This window comes from Giraffa tippelskirchi, chromosome 1 (assembly GCF_054371585.1).
Source record: "Giraffa tippelskirchi isolate mGirTip1 chromosome 1, T2T-mGirTip1v1.2.pri, whole genome shotgun sequence".
Classification (NCBI taxonomy): domain Eukaryota; kingdom Metazoa; phylum Chordata; class Mammalia; order Artiodactyla; family Giraffidae; genus Giraffa; species Giraffa tippelskirchi.
Genome location: NC_137275.1, coordinates 104,130,367 through 104,149,204, shown reverse-complemented (window position 1 = coordinate 104,149,204; position 18,838 = coordinate 104,130,367). Strand labels below are relative to the sequence as shown.

General features: G+C 58.3%; 2 protein-coding genes across 14 annotated transcripts in view; one reads left to right on the top strand and one right to left on the bottom strand.

The window, feature by feature from the left end:
- The window catches only part of LOC145505540 (uncharacterized), a 50,963-nt gene extending 47,839 nt beyond the window's left edge, over positions 1–3,124 (bottom strand). For both annotated transcript variants that reach the window (XR_014053097.1, XM_081487955.1), the window contains exon 1: positions 1,573–3,124. Coding sequence is in view for 1 of the 2 variants with exons in the window: in XM_081487955.1 (XP_081344081.1) it covers positions 1,602–2,000 (399 nt within the window). In the remaining variant the exon portion in view is untranslated. The remainder of the gene's footprint in view (positions 1–1,572) is intronic.
- LOC145504685 (liprin-alpha-1-like) overlaps positions 1–18,838 on the top strand; it is a 59,741-nt gene that overhangs the window by 11,819 nt on the left and 29,084 nt on the right. For 5 of the 12 annotated variants that reach the window (XM_081486008.1, XM_081486014.1, XM_081485946.1 and 2 more), the window contains 5 exons: positions 7,578–7,644; positions 9,081–9,186; positions 10,442–10,516; positions 14,840–14,981; positions 16,021–16,044. In XM_081486008.1, the coding sequence (XP_081342134.1) occupies positions 10,476–10,516; positions 14,840–14,981; positions 16,021–16,044 (207 nt within the window). In that variant the 5' untranslated portion in view covers positions 7,578–7,644; positions 9,081–9,186; positions 10,442–10,475. Of the gene's footprint in view, positions 1–1,614; positions 1,809–7,074; positions 7,197–7,303; positions 7,498–7,577; positions 7,645–9,080; positions 9,187–10,441; positions 10,517–14,839; positions 14,982–16,020; positions 16,045–17,349; positions 17,444–18,838 lie in introns of those variants that run through there. The other 7 variants (XM_081486002.1, XM_081485936.1, XM_081486027.1 and 4 more) reach the window with 6 other exon arrangements.

Genomic DNA, 18,838 nt, shown 5'->3' with positions numbered 1-18,838 from the left:
AATTGTTTAATTTTTATTATGTTTAATATTTATTATTGTTGATGTACAATGTTGTGTTACTTTATGCTGTAGAGCAAACTGAATCAGTTATACCTATACACTAGATTCTTTTCCCATGGAAGTCATTACAGAATATTGAGCCGAGTTTCCTGTGCTATCCAGTAGGCTCTCATGAGTTCCCTATTTTATATATAGTAGTGTGTATATGTCAACCACAATCTCTCAATTTATTACTTCCCCCCACGCTTCCCCTTTGGTCACTGTAAAGTTTGATTTTAAGATCTGTGAGTATGCCTTTTTAATTTTTCTGTGTTTATTTATTGGCTGTGCTAAGTCTTAGCTGTGGCACACAGGGTCTTTGTTGAGGCAAGTGGAATCTTTAGCATCTTAGTTGCGGCCTGTGCGATCTAGTCCCCTGATCAGGGACTGAACCTGGGCCCCCTGCATTGGGAGCACAGAGTCCTAGCCACTGGACGCCCAGGGAAGTCCCTATGAATCTGCTTGAGACGTCACTCTTCACCCATCAGACTAGTGGACACTCGGACGTTTGCCGAAGTGGTCTGCAGGCAAGGCCGTGGTGAACAGGCAGTGGTCAGCATTGCTGGTGGGCATCTGGGCTGGCGAAGCCCTTTGAGAGGCAACAGGGCTGTGTCCACCAGAATTAGGAATGTACAGCCCAGTGATCTCACTTGCCGTGATGAATACCTTAGACACAGCAGGTAGAATGTCGCATGTGGAAGCTTGCAACGCTTTAATAGCCAAATACTGGAAGCACAGGGTCTATCGTTCGGGTCCTGCTTCAGTTGTGTGGCATCTGTCCAGGACAATGCCATGAGATGTGACACATGAGAGCGATCCGTATCACACCTCTCCTCTGCCTGAGACCCTCTGACGGCTGACTGTGGCCCCCTGATTTCCCTCCCCTCCTTTGACAGTCCACCTTGCTTTTCTCCAGTCGCATGGCTTTTCCCTGTACCTCAATCATGCGGGTCAGCCTCCCACCTCAAGGCCTTTGTACAAGCCATTCCCTTAGCCTCCCCAGAGAATCCCAGCGCTCACCCCCTCACCACCGTTAACTCTGCTTAAATGTCACGTTCTCCACAAGGCCACCTCTGACCACTCCATCTAAAATCTAAGTCCCCACCTGCCATTTCCAGTCTCCATTATCTAGCTCTATGTTTTCAATTACTCTTATTATATTCTAACACAACATATAACTTATATGTTTATTGTCTGCTTTATGCGCCTCCCCCAAGATATCGATGCCATGGGGCAGAAACTGTCATCCGTTTTGTTGACTTCCATAACCCTAGGATATACCACACCTCCTTCCCCCACCAGACCCAGGCACAGCCCTTCTCCTCCCAGCAACACCCCCCCCCCCGCCAGGACACACCCCTTCCCCCTCCCCAGCACCCCCAGTGAGACACCTCCTGCCCCTCAGCTGCAAACCCGGGACACACCCCCTCCCCTCTCCGCAGTCCCAGGACACACCCCTCCCCAGCCCCAGGGTACACCCTCCTCAGCCCCCAAGACACACCCCTCCCCCTCCCCAGCCGCCCGAGGACACACCCTTCCGCTCCCCTCCGTGAACCCGAAGCTCAGGCCCCCTCCGCCACAGGCCGACTGAACAGAGAAGTCTTTCCACCGCCCTCGCCCCGGCTCCTGGCCGCCGGTTGCGCGCTCTCCGTCCCTGGCGCTCCGCCAACGAGACCGAATTCTGAGGCCGGCGCTGCGAGCCGAGCAGGACTGAGTCCTGAGGCCCGAGACGAGCTGTTTCCGGGCAGGAGGTGTCTGCGGCGAGGCCGGTTAGTGCGGGCGGCGCGGAGCGCGGGTCGTGCGGGGCCGGGGCGGTGGACGCGCGGGGCCAGGGGGCGCGCGGAGTCCCGGCCGACTTCCGGCAGGTCAGCGGGGCCGGGGCAGGGAGTGTTCCCGCCTGTCCTTCCTCCTCCGTTGGCTCTGGGGTCGGGGAGGGGGTCCTGTGCCCTAGACTTCTCCATGGTTAGAGCAGCGTTGGGGGAGGGGAGAGAGGCAAGAGGCTGAGGTTGAGTTGCTCAGCTGTGTCCAGCTCTTTGTGACTCCGTGGACTGCTGCACGCCAGGCTTCCCTATCCATCACCAACTCCCAGAGTCTACTCAAACTCATGTCCATTGAGTCAGTGATACCATCTAACCATCTCATCCTCTGTCGTCCCCTTCTCCTGCCTTCAATCTTTCCCAGCATCAGGGTTTTTCAAATGAGTCAGTTCTTCACATCAGGTGGCCAAAGCATTGGAGTTTCAGCATCAGCATCAGTCCTTCCAATAACTATTCAGGACTGATTTCCTTTAGGATTGACTCATTGGATCTCCTTGCAGTCCAAGGGACTCTTGAGAGTCTTCTCCAACACCACAGTTCAAATGCATCAATTCTTCAGCACTCAGCTTTCTTTATCGTCCAACTCTCACATCCATACATGACTACTGGAAAAACCACAGCCTTGATGAGACGGGCCTTTGTTGGCAAAGTGATATCTCTGCTTTTTAATAAGCTGTCAAGGTTGGTCATAACTTTTCTTCCAAGCAGTAAGCGTCTTTTAATTTCATGGCTGCAGTCATCATCTGCCGTGATTTTGGAGCCCAGAAAAATAAAGCCAGCCACTGTTCTCACTGTTGCCCATCTATTTGCCATGAAGTGATGGGACCGGATGCCATGATCTTACTTTTCTGAATGTTGAGTTTTAAGCCAACTTTTTCACTCTCCTCATTCACTTTCAAGAGGCTCTTTAGTTCTTCTTTTCTTTCTGCCATAAGGGGGATGTCATCTGCATATCTGAGGTTATTGATATTTCTCCCGGCAATCTTGATTCCCGCTTGTGCTTCATCCAGCCCAGCGTTTCTCATGGTGTACTCTGCATATAAGTTAAATGAGCAGGGTGACAATATACAGCCTTGACGTACTCCTTTCCCTATTTGGAACCAGTCTGTTGTTCCATGTCCAGTTCTAACTGTTGCTTCCTGACCTGCATACAGATTTCTCAGGAGGCAGGTCAGATGGTCTGGCATTCCCATCTCTTTCAGAATTTTCCACCGTTGATTGTGATCCACACAGTCAAAGGCTTTGGCATAGTCAATAAAGCAGAAATAGATGTTTTTCTGGAACTCTCTGGAATATTTAACTTGGGTAGTAGAAGCACGCAGAAGCGAGGCGGCTGTGACGCCTCGGCGCAGAAGCGTGGCCGAGAGGAGCTAGGCCGGGCAGGGGGCTAGGCCGGGCCGGGGACCGGGGGCGGCGGCTGACTAGGGCGAGGCGGGGCCGTGGGCCGGTGGCCAGGGGAGACGGCCGACAGGGGCTAGTCCCGGCCGGGGGCCAGGTGCGGCGTCCGACAGGGCCTAGGCCCGGCCGCGGGCCAAGGGCGGCGGCCGACAGGGGGCTAGGCCCGGCCGGGGAACGGGGGCGGCGGCCGACAAGGGTCTAGGCCGGGCCGGGGGCCGGGGGCAGCGGCCGACAGGGGCTAGGCGGGGCCGGGGGCCGGGAGTCGGAGGCCAGGGGCCGGGGGCGGTGGCCGACAGGGGCTAGGCCGGGCCGGGGGCCAGGGGCGGCGGCCGACAAGGGTCTAGGCCGGGCTGGGGGCCGGGGGCGGCCGACAAGGGTCTAGGCGGGGCCGGGGGCCGGGGGCCGGGGGCGGCGGCCGACAGGGTCTAGGCCGGGCCGGGGACCGGGGGCGGCGGCCGACAGGGGCTAGGCGGGGCCGGGGACCGGGGGCGGCGGCCAGGGGCCGGGGGCCGGGGGCGGCGGCCGACAGGGGCTAGGCCGGGCCGGGGACCGGGGCGGCGGCCGACAGGGGCTAGGCCGGGCCGGGGGCCTGGGGCGGCGGCCGACAGGGGGCTAGGCCGGGCCGGGGGCTGGGGGCCGGGGTCGGTGGCCGACAGGGGCTAGGCCGGGCTGGGCTCCGGTGGCCAGGGGAGGTGGCCGACAGGGCCTAGGCCGGGCCGGGGGCCGGGGGCCGGGGGCGGCGGCCGACAGGGCCTAGGCCGGGCCGGGGGCCTGGGGCGGCGGCCAACAGGGGGCTAGGCCGGGCCGGGGGCCGGGGGCCGGGGGAGGTGGCCGACAGGGGCTAGGCCGGGCCGGGGGCCTGGGGCGGCGACCGACAGGGGGCTAGGCCGGGCCGGGGGCCGGGGGCCGGGGGAGGTGGCCGACAGGGGCTAGGCCGGGCTGGGGTCCGGTGGCCAGGGGAGGCGGCCGACAGGGACTAGGCCGGGCCGGGGGCCGGGGGCCGGGGGCCGGGGGCCGGGGGCGGCGGCCGACAGGGCCTAGGCCGGGCCGGGGGCCTGGGGCGGCGGCCGACAGGGGGCTAGGCCGGGCCGGGGGCCGGGGGCCGGGGGAGGTGGCCGACAGGGGCTAGGCCGGGCCGGGGGCCTGGGGCGGCGGCTGACGGGGCTAGGCCGGGCCGGGGGCCGGGGGCCGGGGGAGGTGGCCGACAGGGGCTAGGCCGGGCCGGGGGCCTGGGGCGGCGGCCGACAGGGCCTAGGCCGGGCCGGGGGCCTGGGGCGGCGGCCGACAGGGGGCTAGGCCGGGCCGGGGGCCGGGGTCGGTGGCCGACAGGGGCTAGGCCGGGCTGGGGTCCGGTGGCCAGGGGAGGCGGCCGACAGGGACTAGGCCGGGCCGGGGGCCGGGGGCCGGGGGCCGGGGGCGGCGGCCGACAGGGCCTAGGCCGGGCCGGGGGCCTGGGGCGGCGGCCGACAGGGGGCTAGGCCGGGCCGGGGGCCGGGGTCGGTGGCCGACAGGGGCTAGGCCGGGCTGGGGTCCGGTGGCCAGGGGAGGTGGCCGACAGGGACTAGGCCGGGCCGAGGGCCGGGGGCGGCGGCCGACAGGGCCTAGGCCGGGCCGGGGGCCTGGGGCGGCGGCTGACAGGGGGCTAGGCCGGGCCAGGGTCCGGGGGCCGGGGTCGGTGGCCGACAGGGGCTAGGCCGGGCCGGGGGCTGGGGGCGGCGGCCGACAGGGGGCTAGGCCGTGCCGTGGGCCGGGGGCCGGGGGCCGGGGGAGGTGGCCGACAGGGGCTAGGCCGGGCCGGGGGCCTGGGGCGGCGGCCGACAGGGCCTAGGCCGTGCCGGGGCCTGGGGCGGCGGCCGACGGGGGCTAGGCCGGGCCGGGGGCCGGGGTCGGTGGCCGACAGGGGCTAGGCCGTGCTGGGGTCCGGTGGCCAGGGGAGGTGGCCGACAGGGACTAGGCCGGGCCGAGGGCCGGGGGCGGCGGCCGACAGGGCCTAGGCCAGGCCGGGCCGGGGGCCTGGGGCGGCGGCTGACAGGGGGCTAGACCGGGCCAGGGGCCGGGGGCCGGGGTCGGTGGCCGACAGGGGCTAGGCCGGGCCGGGGGCTGGGGGCGGCGGCCGACAGGGCCTAGGCCTGGCCTTGGGCTGGGGGCGGCGGCCGACAGGGGGCTAGGCCGGGCTGGGGTCCGGTGGCCAGGGGAGGTGGCCGACAGGGACTAGGCCGGGCCGAGGGCCGGGGGCGGCGGCCGACAGGGCCTAGGCCGGGCCGGGGGCCTGGGGCGGCGGCTGACAGGGGGCTAGGCCGGGCCAGGGTCCGGGGGCCGGGGTCGGTGGCCGACAGGGGCTAGGCCGGGCCGGGGGCTGGGGGCGGCGGCCGACAGGGGGCTAGGCCGTGCCGGGGGCCGGGGGCCGGGGGAGGTGGCCGACAGGGGCTAGGCCGGGCCGGGGGCCTGGGGCGGCGGCCGACAGGGCCTAGGCCGTGCCGGGGGCCTGGGGCGGCGGCCGACGGGGGCTAGGCCGGGCCGGGGGCCGGGGTCGGTGGCCGACAGGGGCTAGGCCGGGCTGGGGTCCGGTGGCCAGGGGAGGTGGCCGACAGGGACTAGGCCGGGCCGAGGGCCGGGGGCGGCGGCCGACAGGGCCTAGGCCGGGCCGGGGGCCTGGGGCGGCGGCTGACAGGGGGCTAGGCCGGGCCAGGGTCCGGGGGCCGGGGTCGGTGGCCGACAGGGGCTAGGCCGGGCCGGGGGCCTGGGGCGGCGGCCGACAGGGGGCTAGGCCGGGCCGGGGGCCTGGGACCGGGGTCGGTGGCCGACAGGGGCTAGGCCGGTCCGGGGCCCGAGGGCGGCGGCTGACAGGGCCTAGGCCTGGCCGCGGGCCGGGGGCGGCGGCCGACAGGGGGCTAGGCCGGGCCGGGGGCCGGGGGCGGTGGCCGACGGGCTAGGCCGGGCTGGGGGCCGGTGGCCAGGGGAGGTGGCCGACAGGGACTAGGCCGGGCCGGGGGCCTGGGGCGGCGGCCGACAGGGGGCTAGGCCGGGCCGGGGGCCTGGGACCGGGGTCGGTGGCCGACAGGGGCTAGGCCGGTCCGGGGGCCGAGGGCGGCGGCTGACAGGGCCTAGGCCTGGCCGCGGGCCGGGGGCGGCGGCCGACAGGGGGCTAGGCCGGGCCGGGGGCCGGGGGCGGTGGCCGACGGGCTAGGCCGGGCTGGGGGCCGGTGGCCAGGGGAGGTGGCCGACAGGGACTAGGCCTGCCCGGGGGCGGCGGCCGACAGGGGGCTAGGCCGGGCCGGGGGCCGGGGTCGGTGGCCGACAGGGGCTAGGCCGTGCTGGGGGCCGGTGGCCAGGGGAGGTGGCCAACAGGGACTAGGCCGGGCCGGGGGCCGGGGGCGGCGGCCGACAGGGGGCTAGGCCGGGCCGGGGGCCGGGGTCGGTGGCCGACAGGGGCTAGGCCGTGCCGGGGGCCGAGGGCGGCGGCTGACAGGGCCTAGGCCTGGCCGCGGGCCGGGGGCGGCGGCCGACAGGGGGCTAGGCCGGGCCGGGGGCCGGGGGCGGTGGCCGACGGGCTAGGCCGGGCTGGGGGCCGGTGGCCAGGGGAGGTGGCCGACAGGGACTAGGCCTGCCCGGGGGCGGCGGCCGACAGGGCCTAGGCCTGGCCGCGGGCCGGGGGTGGCGGCCGACAGGGGGCTAGGCCGGGCCGGGGGCCGGGGTCGGTGGCCGACAGGGGCTAGGCCGTGCTGGGGGCCGGTGGCCAGGGGAGGTGGCCAACAGGGACTAGGCCGGGCCGGGGGCCGGGGGCGGCGGCCGACAGGGGGCTAGGCCGGGCCGGGGGCCGGGGTCGGTGGCCGACAGGGGCTAGGCCGGGCCGGGGGCCGGGGGCGGCGGCCGACAGGGGCTAGGCTGGGCCGGGGACTGGGGGCCGGCGTCGGCCGCGAGAGGAATTACCCAAGGCCCAAGGTAAGAGAAACCCAAGTAAGATGGTAAGTGTTGCGAGAGGGCATCAGAGGGCAGACACTGAAACTAAAATTACAGAAAACTAACTAATCTGATCACACGGACCACAGCCTTGTCTCTCTCAATGAAACTAAGCCATGCCGTGTGGGGCCACCCAAGACGGATGGGTCATGGTGGAGAGGTCTGACAGAATGTGGTCCACTGGAGAAGGGCGTGGCAAACCACTTCAGTATTCTTGCCTTGAGAACCCCATCAACAGCATGAAAAGGCAAAAAGATAGGACACTGAAAGATGAACTCCCCAGGTCAGTAGGTGCCCAATATGCTAATGGAAGCAGATATAGATACTACCTACATCTTTGTTGTGTTTTTTTTTTTCACTCAGGTGCCAGTTCAACAGATTCTGACAGTGAAAGTTTAGCTTGCAAATTGAAGCCTGGAGCCATGCCACAGTAAGTGTGTATGATTCCGTCCGTTTAAGTAGAAAATGTCAGCAGACTTGTGCTCAGTGACGCCGCTGGTGTTGTGCGCTGAAGGAAGAGGTCAGCTGATGTCAGTGAGAGATCAGATGCTTGAGCCTGGAACAGAGTCTTTGACTTTTGAACTTTGAAATCCGCATTTCATCCTCAGTGTCCCCAAATCTAACCATCCACAATGTTTGTTCCAGTGCCAACTGACTGCTTATAAATATGTAGAAGGAGCAGTCACAATGAGAGAAAATGACTGACATCAGTACTAAAATGTAAATGACAAACAACTTGTCACATAAATTAGAAAATATCTAATTAGGCTAGAAATGGGTTTCCATTTGGATCAAGTGTATCTCCAGTTAGATCATGTCATGAAAATCTCAAAATGTCATTGTCCCTACAAAGACATAGGGATTATTAGTAATATGTTAGGATCTTAATTATTTTGCAAAGATAAAATCTACCAAGAGTTTGTAGAAAACTCCATGAATATTGAGACTGTGCTAAGAAATTTGTTTGATTTACTAGTATATACATAACAATCATAGCCATTCAGCCTCAAATTATCACTGAGCATTCATGTTAAAGGGGGCTTCCCTGGTGGCTGAGTGGTAAAGAATGTGCCTGCCAATGCAGGAGACATGGGTTTGATCCCTGGGTTGGGGAGATCCCCTGTAGGGGGGCATGGTAACCCACTCCAGTATTCTTGCCTGGAGAATCCTATGGGCAGAGGAACCTGGTAGACTGCGGTCCATGGGGTGGCAAAGAGACATGACTGAGTGCTAACTGAGCATATGTGTTAAAGGGCTCTTAATAAGATCACATACTCTGCTACCTGTGCATTCCGACAAGGATCTCAAGTTTAGTGAAGTTCCATGACTCGCTTGAGATTACACAGCCTGTGACTTAGCAAAATTGGACCTAGAAACAGCTCTTAACTTTTATGCACTAAGAAAAGACCACAGTCCAAGACATGCTCAACTTTACACAATGGGAAACTGGAATAAAGAGCAGTTGCTGGACTGAAAAGCAACCACCAGAACTTTGAATTAAATATCGAAGGCTGTTCCTAAACATTTCCTAAACATATCTGCTTACTGCTCCAGACTGGGCTTTTCTAAGTATTATCTTTTGTCTTAGGATTTTCCAGTTCAATACTTTCTGCTTTCTAATAAGAGCTGAGATACATAGTTAGTACTTTCATCTGTGTGTTTATTTTGCTGCTGTCTGTGGGCCCCTCTGAATATATACTGAGCACCACTGTTCTAACTGTAGGTTGTGGGTCCCCATTTCTGAAGCAGTTCCAGTTGAAGCAGATTAAGCAAACATAAAGAAACTGGCCTGTTCTGTGGCAGTATTTCAAAGAATAATTCCTGCTTAAGAAATTCTGACCCAAGACTTCACTCCTTACTTTGCAGAGCTCAGAAGAAAACCACTTCTATGTCCTTGACCACTGGATCATCATCTCCAAAGACAAGAGTGACCACAGCTGTGATCCAGCCTCTGTCAGTCCCTGTTGAGCAGGTGAGCCCTATCCACAGTCCGAGAGGAGTCAGACTCTTTAGCATAAAGACCCCAGTTAGTCCTCCCCTGAAATATCTCCTCAGTGGACACACAACTGGGAGGAAAGAAAATGATAAGTTAAGTTCTTCCTTTTAATGCACTAAAAATAATTTTTAATCCGAGACACACCACTGATGAATCAACATCTGCATTTCCTTTGAGAATTCCTTTTTCTCACAGCTAATACTCTGATAAAGTGGTATCTGTGTTGGCTGTTACTGCTTGATTCTCCCTCACATATGTGCCATCTTCCACGTAGCCAAATTCGTTAGCTCATTTAAAAGAAAGCAGAAAAGGAGAAAAGTCCCCCTTATCCACAAAGTCCACCCGATAGAGCTCAGAAGTCCACCTATCCTCTGCGAGCTTAACAGATAATATGGGAATATTCAGATTCCTTCACGTCACTGTGCATTTTCATCCTGCTTTCGTTTCATTGTAAAACTGCTTTATCCAAGAACAACAGTATCCACAACTGGGTCATTGTAGTGAATTCACTTTGCAAACACAGGAAACCTGAAGCTTTTTTTAAGTAAAAAATTAGAATCTAGATGTCTCTAAATGAGATGTGATACTTTGCCTTGGTGCTGTGGTGGGCATCTGTAAACCCAAGCCTCTTGCAACATGAGCGCATTCTTGAGTCATAAGTGTGCCCTCCAGCCACTGAGCGCCCATGGGTGTTTTAGAAATGACAGGGCTCCCCTGGTGGCTCAGTGGTAACGAATCCGCCTGCAGTGCAGGGAGACCCGGGTTCGATCTCTGTGTTGGAGAAGATCCCCTGGAGAAGGGAATGGCAACCCACTCCAGTATTCTTGCCTGGAGAATTCCATGGACAGAGGAGCCTGGCGGGCTACAGTCCATGGGGTCGCAAAAGAGTTGGACACGACTGAGCGACTAGCTCTTACTTACTCTGTGGTATGTTGGGTATGCAAACCATCGAGAAAGCACATCTGAGATGAGACACTAGGAAAGAGCCAAGCAGTAGAAGTCATTCAGAGGTGGCATGTATAGTAGAAACTCCCTGTCAACCCCCAAAGCAGAGTGGACTTTACAGAAACCATTCTGTGCACCAGTGGACTTGTTTCGTGTTTGCTATGTAAGCACTGGTAGGTGTGCGATGAATGCTTAGCCCTGTCAGTGGCCATGCTGTCACCCACGTGGGTCCATGTTTCCGTGGTTTGCGTGTTCCGAGTCTGACCCACGTGCCTCTGCCCTCCAGGCCCCCAGCCCCACCTTGTTCCTCTGCCGGCCGGATGGACCTGCTGCCGCCTGCCTCCCGCCTGTCTTCACCAAGGTCAGGCAGCTGCATGTCTCATCCTCTGAGTTTGCTCTGGGCCTTTGATTCCATTCTCCTGTGGCTTCATGTATAGTCTTTAAACATGAAAACGAGTGATGAACGGGTTCATCTCAAGGTTACCTGTGGGGCTAAACAGATACTCGGTGCACAGCTGCTGTGTGACCATGATCATATAAAGGTCTGCGAAAGGTGGGCCTGATAGAGCTCAGAACAGACTGGGAACACCAAACAGTGCATGGGAGGAGACAGAATGATGGATGGGAACCTGGGAAAGCAGCAAGGTTTGTAGATGGTTTCAAAACCAACTGACAGATTTTCAGTTTGTCTCAGGGGGTGTTTTGCATCACCAGGCATGATGACATTGGTCAGCTGGTCAGCTCAGCTCAGAAATGGTCCCGTGGGGTGTTTCTCCTCTGTCTCCTCCCCACCTCTTTCCGAGAAAATTGTAAATGTTCTAATTGGAGTTGAGTTGATTTATAGTGTTGTGTTAGTTTCAGGTGTACAGCAAAGTGATTCAGTTATAGATGTAGTTTTTTTCAGATTCTTTTTCCTTATCGAGTTTTAAAATACATTGAGTAGAGTTCCCTGTGTAATACAGTAGGATCTTGTTGGTTATCTACTGTATATAGACTATATTGTGTACACGTCAGTCCCGTCTCCTAATTTATCCCCCCCTTTCCCCTTTGCTAATGGTAGAATTTGTTTTCTGAGTGTGTGAGTCTATTTCTGTTTTGAACGTAAGTTCACGTGTATCATTTTTTGATGGAAAGATATTTAAAAGGCACAGTTGAAGAGGTGCCCCATGCCTGTGTACCAGCGTACTGTCGGAAGTCATGCCCCCAGCCCAGCTAAGTTGAGTGTAGTATTCCTCAAATTGCAACAGATCCTCGTTTTTATCTCTGTTTGTTGTTGAGCTTGGCAGGCTGATTCTGAACCTTTTGTGGTTTCAAAAGTGGCTGAGAGCAGCTGGGGTCCTCCTGCAGGGGCAGGCTGAGATGGTGTTAGGATGTGAGATGTCAGGACTCCCTAGACCAGAGCGCCAAGAGGGCAGGGCTGGCTCAAACCTGGCCAAACAGCAGGACGAGGCCCCGAGAGCGCCCACAAGATGCCCCAGCAACCCGAGGGTCCCTGGGCAGGGTGGGTTCTTCAGAGGTGGGCCCCGGCCTCACCCATCTCACAGGATCAACCCCAAGTAACAGGACGAATGTGACAGTGGCTTCTGTAGTCCATTCTCTGAAATCTGTGAATCTTCCACAAGGCAGCCGCGAAGAGCCTCTGTCTGTCTTCATCCAGGGAGTGATGCTTCCTCCTAAGCCAGCCTGCAGCCAGCTTGGTTAAAGACCTCTTCCTACAGAGTGTTTACGGAGGACACAGTCAATGAATGAGGGCTGTTGACAACAACAGTGAGGGTCCACCTCCCCCTACCCAGGATAAAATACCCAAAGAAGGAAGAAGTCACGTCCTGCCTATGAACAGCGATGTCGGGATAACAGCCCACGGGGCATCTATCCGTGCTCAGAGCAGGAGTCGTTCACAGAGCGGCCGGCGTGACTATTGCATGGAGCGCAGGAGCTGTTGACAAGCAGCCCCATCCGTGAAGTCTGTGGGAGCTGCTGAGTTGTTGTCGGAACGCTGTTGGTTTTGGAGCCAGGGCCCCACGCACCTCCGGGCTGAGGTGTCACACCGTCCTGGGGTACCCAGCGGAGAGAGACCTGAGACACTCCTGTCTCCCTCAGGGCTGCGAAACTCCTTCGGGCCAGCCACAGCCCATCCGTGTCCGCACAGTGCAGTCCAGCTCCTGGGGCAGAGACCCCAGCACACTGTCCCCTTCAACCCAAAGGGAGCCATGAGGCATGCTCTGAGCCTGATAGAAAAGGAAACCAGGATTCCACATTTTTCTAAAGCTTGAGTTCGTAAGTCGCAAACAGTAGAGTGACTGTCCTCGCCTGCTGTGCCGGCCTCTTCCTCCTCGCTGGTGCCTGCAGCACCCTTCCCCTGGGGGCGCTGTCCCTCCCTGCCCTGCCCCGTCCTTCAGGGCCTGGGCTCTGCCAGTCCTTGGGCACCTCCATCCGTGTCCCCCCACGCCCCTGGTGGGGTTCCCTGGGGCTGAAGCCGGGGCCACCAACCTGGTGGGGACAGCAGCTCACGGGTCCCAGGGACACACTCGGGGCCCGGAGAGCGGCCACCCCGTGTGGCGTTTCTCCCTGGAGCCGTGGACCTTGCAGGGAGTCTTGGTACCAGGTGGACCTGAGAGCAGGAGATGCCCTCCTGTGGACCTCAAACCCCCAGGGCCACAGACCAGCCTCCCAAGGTCAGCCGTGCGAACGTGGCTTTGCTCAGGAGAAGCTCACTCAGGAGGAGCCACGTGGCAGACCTTGGAAAACTACGGAGACCTGTGTGTGTGACGTGCTTGGTTTCTACCCAGGTCCTACCTTTGTGACTCTCCAGTGTGAAGAGTATGCGCAGTCCTAGGAGCAAACCAGAGGCCCCTGGGTGTCTGGAAGCTCACACGTGGAGAGTATTAGTGCAGCGTCTGTAACGCGCTGTGAATGCTCCCTGAACACACCGGGGACATCGATGACTCCATCCTCACTAGCTGGACCCCGAGGGCAACATCTTCCCTGCTGATCTGCGAAATACTGCCCTCTGGACTAATCAGAAAGTGGAAGTCAATTTAAAACCAGAGACTTTTCTACATCTACAAGTAAGAATGAAGAGAGAATGGACTCAGAAGTAGGTAATAATATTCACCTTTTCATTTATCAAAAAAGGCCTTTGGCACCAAAATTCTCAGCAGGTACATTAGACTTTCCTGCTTCTGCCCACATTGTGGACTTCCAAGGTTTCACAGGGCCAGAGCACATGCACTGCAGGCCAGTTGCTACAGGATCTGTTTTTCCCCAGCACACCTTTGGCCGTCTTTTGAGAAAAATGTAAAAAGCAAAAATGGAAACAGAAAAAAAAAAAAGCATCCTGCCTAATGTGAATTTGTTTGCTTTGGTTCTATGCATAATCAATTATTGCATCTGACTTACTTCAAGAGCCGTACTTGTCCTTTATTGGATGCGATACCCTGTAGGCACATACATAGATAGTAGAAAGTTTCAGTGGGCCTGTTGCCAGGGGAAGAAGGCAAGGGAGGCACCTGGAAGGGTCAGTCATTCCTTTGGTTTTGAGTAGCCGCTTGACAAGTTTCAGCTCTTTGCATCTATGAAGCCACACTCCTTTCTGGTCTGTTGGGCTGTCAGAGTTGATTGGTCTGGAGCTAGAGTGGCTGGAGCACCAGGGTGACAGTGCTGGTCAGGGGGAGGAGGCGAGGAAGGTCAGGTGGGGGAAGTGCTCCCGTTTTATTTCGCTCAGACCCTGCAGGTGAATGGGATCTGGAAAGAGGTACTGGTGCACCTATCTGTGGGGCAGCAGTGGAGACACGGACATAGAGAACAGACTTGTGGACCCGGGGAGGGGGGCTGGGAGAGAGGAGAGGGTCAGATGAATGGAGAGAGTAGTGTAGACACATATACACGACCATAGGTAAAAGAGATGGCCAGTTGGAGATTTGCTGTGTGACTCAGGGAACGCAAACCAGTGCTCTGTGACAACCTAGCGGGGTGGGAGGGAGGTTTAAGAGAGAGGGGGCATATCTATGCTTGTGGATGACTCTTGTTGATATTTGGCAGAAACCAACACAATATTGTAAAGCAATTATCCTTCAATTAAAAATAAATTTAATTATTAAAAAAAAACAAAAGAACCTGCAGATGAGGAAATGCCAGCCCTCCTTCTGGTGCAGCTGCCCCAGGACGCTGGTGGACACATGAAGGTCCTGGGGGAAGGTCGGAGCTTGGGGCACAGATGGGAGACCCAGGTTCAGCCTCTGGGTCGGGGAGATCCCCTGGAGAAGAGCATGGCGACCCACTCCAGTATTCTTGTCTGGAGAATCCCATGGACAGAGGAGCCTGGCGGGCTCCTCTGGTGGACAAGTGGCATCTCCTTCCCCTCCTGTCTGGTCCCCTAGGACTCTACCCCCAGATGGAACACGGGTGGATTGCACCAGCGCATCCTGGTGTTGATAAAGACAGGTCATGCCGACACTGAGACGTTCCATGGGTAATGGAGCCCGTGCACTGCAGGGCGGGCCCCGGGACCTCCCTCACTTCATCACCTGGGATCCAGTGCTCTCCTGACCTGAGGAGGGGTTCGTGTGCACGGTGCCCACCCCGTAAGTGCTCCTCTGAGCTTAGGAAGTGTTCCTCTGTGTCATGAGACCGTGTCGTGTGGCTGTGTGAGCCCAGACCTGATGGGTGTGTCCCGGTGTTTCAGGAGCTGCAGAACATCCGTGCGTCTGAGGGCCAGGTGGTCATGCTGGAGTGCCGTGTGCGCGGCACGCCCCCGCTGCAGGTCTGCTGGTTCCGGCAAGGCAGCGAGATCCAGGACTCACCGGACTTCTGGATCTTGCAGAAAAGTAAGGAGAGGGGCCCCCTCACAGTGCTGCCCACAGCACCACCCCGGGGCTGACCAGGCCCTGTCTCCGCCCAGGAGAACCAGGAAGGGTTCAGTCACTAAGATGCATGGATTTCTTCTTTGTTTCCTTTTTTTTTTGGCATTTTATTATTTTTAACTATTTTTTTCTTCCTCCCTCTTGAACTTCCCACCCCATCCCAACCCTCTAGATATTTTTTAATTTTTATTTTTATTAACAATATTGAGTTAGTTTCAAGTGTACAGCAAAGTGATTTAGCTATACATCTACATGCATCCAAGCTTCCCTGGTGGCTCAGGTGGCAAAGAATTTGCCTGCCATGCAGCAGACCTCAGTTTGATTCCTGGGTTGGGAAGATCCCCTGGAGAAGGGGTAGGCTACCCACTCCAGTACACTTGCCTGGAGAATCCCAAGGACAGAGGAGCCTGGCAGGCTACAGTCCATGGGGTCGCAAAGAGTCGGACACGACTGAGTGACTAAGCACAGCATACATGAATCCATCCTTTTTTGGAGTCTTGCTCCATACAGGTCACTACAGAGTATGGAGTAGAGGACCCTGTGCTGTACAGGAAACCTGGTTGTTTATCTGTTTATGGACAGTGGTGTGAGGTGTGTAGATTTGTGGTCTCAGAGTGAGGGGACATGGGCTCCAGCACATGAAAGCCATCCTGCTGGCTATGGGCCCTCACAAGCCCTGACTGAAGTTTTGTTTTCTTCTTCCGCAAAAATCACACATCCACATTTGAATTCAAAGTTGGGCCAGTCATCCTAGGAGGCTCTGAGCCTTCTATGAACTGCAATTGAAAACCTTGCTAGTGTGAGCTGTTAAGGGAGTCTTAGTTTATTTATGGGAATGTAAATTGATCTACCGTCCCTCTCTCTTTTGCGATGGGGCTTATCTCCAGTGTTTCTGCAGACATGTCCTAGACAAGGCCACAGGAAAGGATGGGCAGGTTTCGTATGAACGGAAACTGACTCGAATGCTCTGTTTTGATGTCTTTTTTTCTCATGTGGGGAACAGAACCTCGATCCACAGCTGAACCTGGTAAGAAGCTTTTTCTTTGTTTCTCTCTGCTAATGCATCTCTTGAGTTTCAATAGTTTGTTTCCGTTTTAAACCACATGCAGAACAATGTTGTTGGAGTTCCCTGGAAATGTGAAACCCCCTTACAGACAATATCTTCTTGACTGTGGGGTCTGCACACTGCATTTTCCATCCAGTTGTTTTATTAGTGAAACATTCAATTCCATTCAGACAAGGAGATCGGGCTCAATGACTTGAGGCTTTTAAAACCATGGTCTTTTATACTCAGAAAGCAAACTAAGCTAGAGATGCAAAAGCATCCGGCTAAGATTTCAGTGGAAGAGTGGTCTGCGGCACATTTCTACTGAACAGAAGACGCCACCAGCTAGACTACAGCCTGGAGATGCGTCTCCTGGGAGAGCAGCCTGGGGGTCAGCAGAGTGACCCCAGGGTCTGTATGTGTGTGTCCTGAGGTGTTGGCAGAGTGACCCCAGGGTCTCTGTGTGTGTCCTGAGGTGTCGGCAGAGTGACCCCAGGGTCTCTGTGTGTGTCCTGAGGTGTCGGCAGAGTGACCCCAGGGTCTGTATGTGTGTGTCCTGAGGTGTCGGCAGAGTGACCCCAGGGTCTCTGTGTGTGTCCTGAGGTGTCGGCAGAGTGACCCCAGGGTCTCTGTGTGTGTCCTGAGGTGTCGGCAGAGTGACCCCAGGGTCTCTGTGTGTGTCCTGAGGTGTCGGCAGAGTGACCCCAGGGTCTCTGTGTGTGTCCTGAGGTGTCGGCAGAGTGACCCCAGGGTCTGTATGTGTGTGTCCTGAGGTGTCGGCAGAGTGACCCCAGGGTCTCTGTGTGTGTCCTGAGGTGTCGGCAGAGTGACCCCAGGGTCTGTATGTGTGTGTCCTGAGGTGTCGGCAGAGTGACCCCAGGGTCTGTATGTGTGTGTCCTGAGGTGTCGGCAGAGTGACCCCAGGGTCTCTGTGTGTGTCCTGAGGTGTCGGCAGAGTGACCCCAGGGTCTCTGTGTGTGTCCTGAGGTGTCGGCAGAGTGACCCCAGGGTCTGTATGTGTGTGTCCTGAGGTGTCGGCAGAGTGACCCCAGGGTCTGTATGTGTGTGTCCTGAGGTGTCGGCAGAGTGACCCCAGGGTCTCTGTGTGTGTCCTGAGGTGTCGGCAGAGTGACCCCAGGGTCTCTGTGTGTGTCCTGAGGTGTCGGCAGAGTGACCCCAGGGTCTCTGTGTGTGTCCTGAGGTGTCGGCAGAGTGACCCCAGGGTCTCTGTGTGTGTCCTGAGGTGTCGGCAGAGTGACCCCAGGGTCTCTGTGTGTGTCCTGACAGGTATGGTGGGCTGAATGGTGGCCCCGAAAGCTGTCCATCCTTCTGCAGCCGGTAAAGGTGATCTTATTCCGATGAAAGGTCTCGGCAGATGGAAGTAAGTTACTGACCTCTGTACCAGATCACCCGGGATGCATGTGGATCCTAAATCCAATGAAGGGTGTCCTTGGAAGAGAAGAGGGGGTGATCTGAAGCACAGAGCCACCTAGGGGAGAAGGTTTGTGCAGATGGATGCAGAGGTCGGGGTGATGTGGCCACAAGCCCAGGGAGGCCTGGGGTTCCCCAAGGGCTGGAGCAGGCCAGGGGGACTCCCCTGGAGCCTCTGGAGGGAGCTCAGCCCTGCCCACACCTTGATCACAGGTTTCTAACTCCAGAACTGGGGGAGAATGAATTTGTGTTAAAGCTGTCCAGTGTGTGGCCAGTGGCTGCAGCCGCCCCTGGACACCGAGAGTGAACTTGCTGGCTCCAAGGTGAAAACAGTGGCAGGACCCGCGACCCCTGCCCCCCCGCCCCCCGCCACGATCTTGTCATAAGGTTAAAGGAATGAATATGCACAGATGAGATGCCTGAATCAGGGACTGCCACTTGGGTCTCAGCCCCCTTCACCTCCTCCTCCTTGTCATCATCACCATCATTAGGGGTCCTCATCCACTCGTTCAGTGGACACGCGGTGCTCTTGCACGGCCCTGATGTGGGGAACGAGGCCAACGAGCTGGGAGGCTCCACACAGGACTCACCCTGCCTGCTGGGGCCGCATGGACAAGGCCTGTGCAGTGACACGGAGGCCCTGGGAGAGGCTGGAACCTCTGGTCGTGGGAGGCTCGGGGTCTCAGCATCAGAGGTGGAGGGGTGAGCCGGGTCCATCCAGGGGGTGCAGCCCTTCACTCAAAGTGGGGGAAGAACCCCATGTGGCAGCCGGTGTCCGGGAGCTTCCCCTTGCCCTGGTGGGCTGCGGGCACAGCCATGGATGACCAGGAGTCTGCATCTCGCTAGGGGCCGAGGCTGGCACCAAGTGAATCCTCAGTGAGGTTTTTTCCTTAAAAACCATCCTAAGTGACTTTGGCTCCATTGGTTTTTGCCAAAAACCTACAATGATCCCAAGAACTTTGTACACTCCAAGGGTGGTGACTGGACGTGGAGCCCAGCACAGACCCAAGTCGGTCCTGCCCTGAGTCCCACGGGCCGGCCACACCATCCCCCTTCTGTGGCCTGGCTTTCTTCTGCCAGGACCCCCAGGATGGTGGAAAGGCGAGTGTGGCCTCAAGCTGAGGGGCCCAGCGTGGGCTCCAAGCCCCTGGGGGTCCCCTTGGGAAGTCTGGTGGACCATAGTCTCCACTGCCGTCGGGCAGCTCTGTCTCGGGGAATGTCTTGTTTCTTTGCTTTTTGTTGTGATGGGACACCCCACTTATCTCCGGGCGGTTGGGAAGTCTGTTGTTGTTACATGCTCCCGCCTTAGATGGGGAAACATGATTGCTGCCTTGGCGCTGCTCAC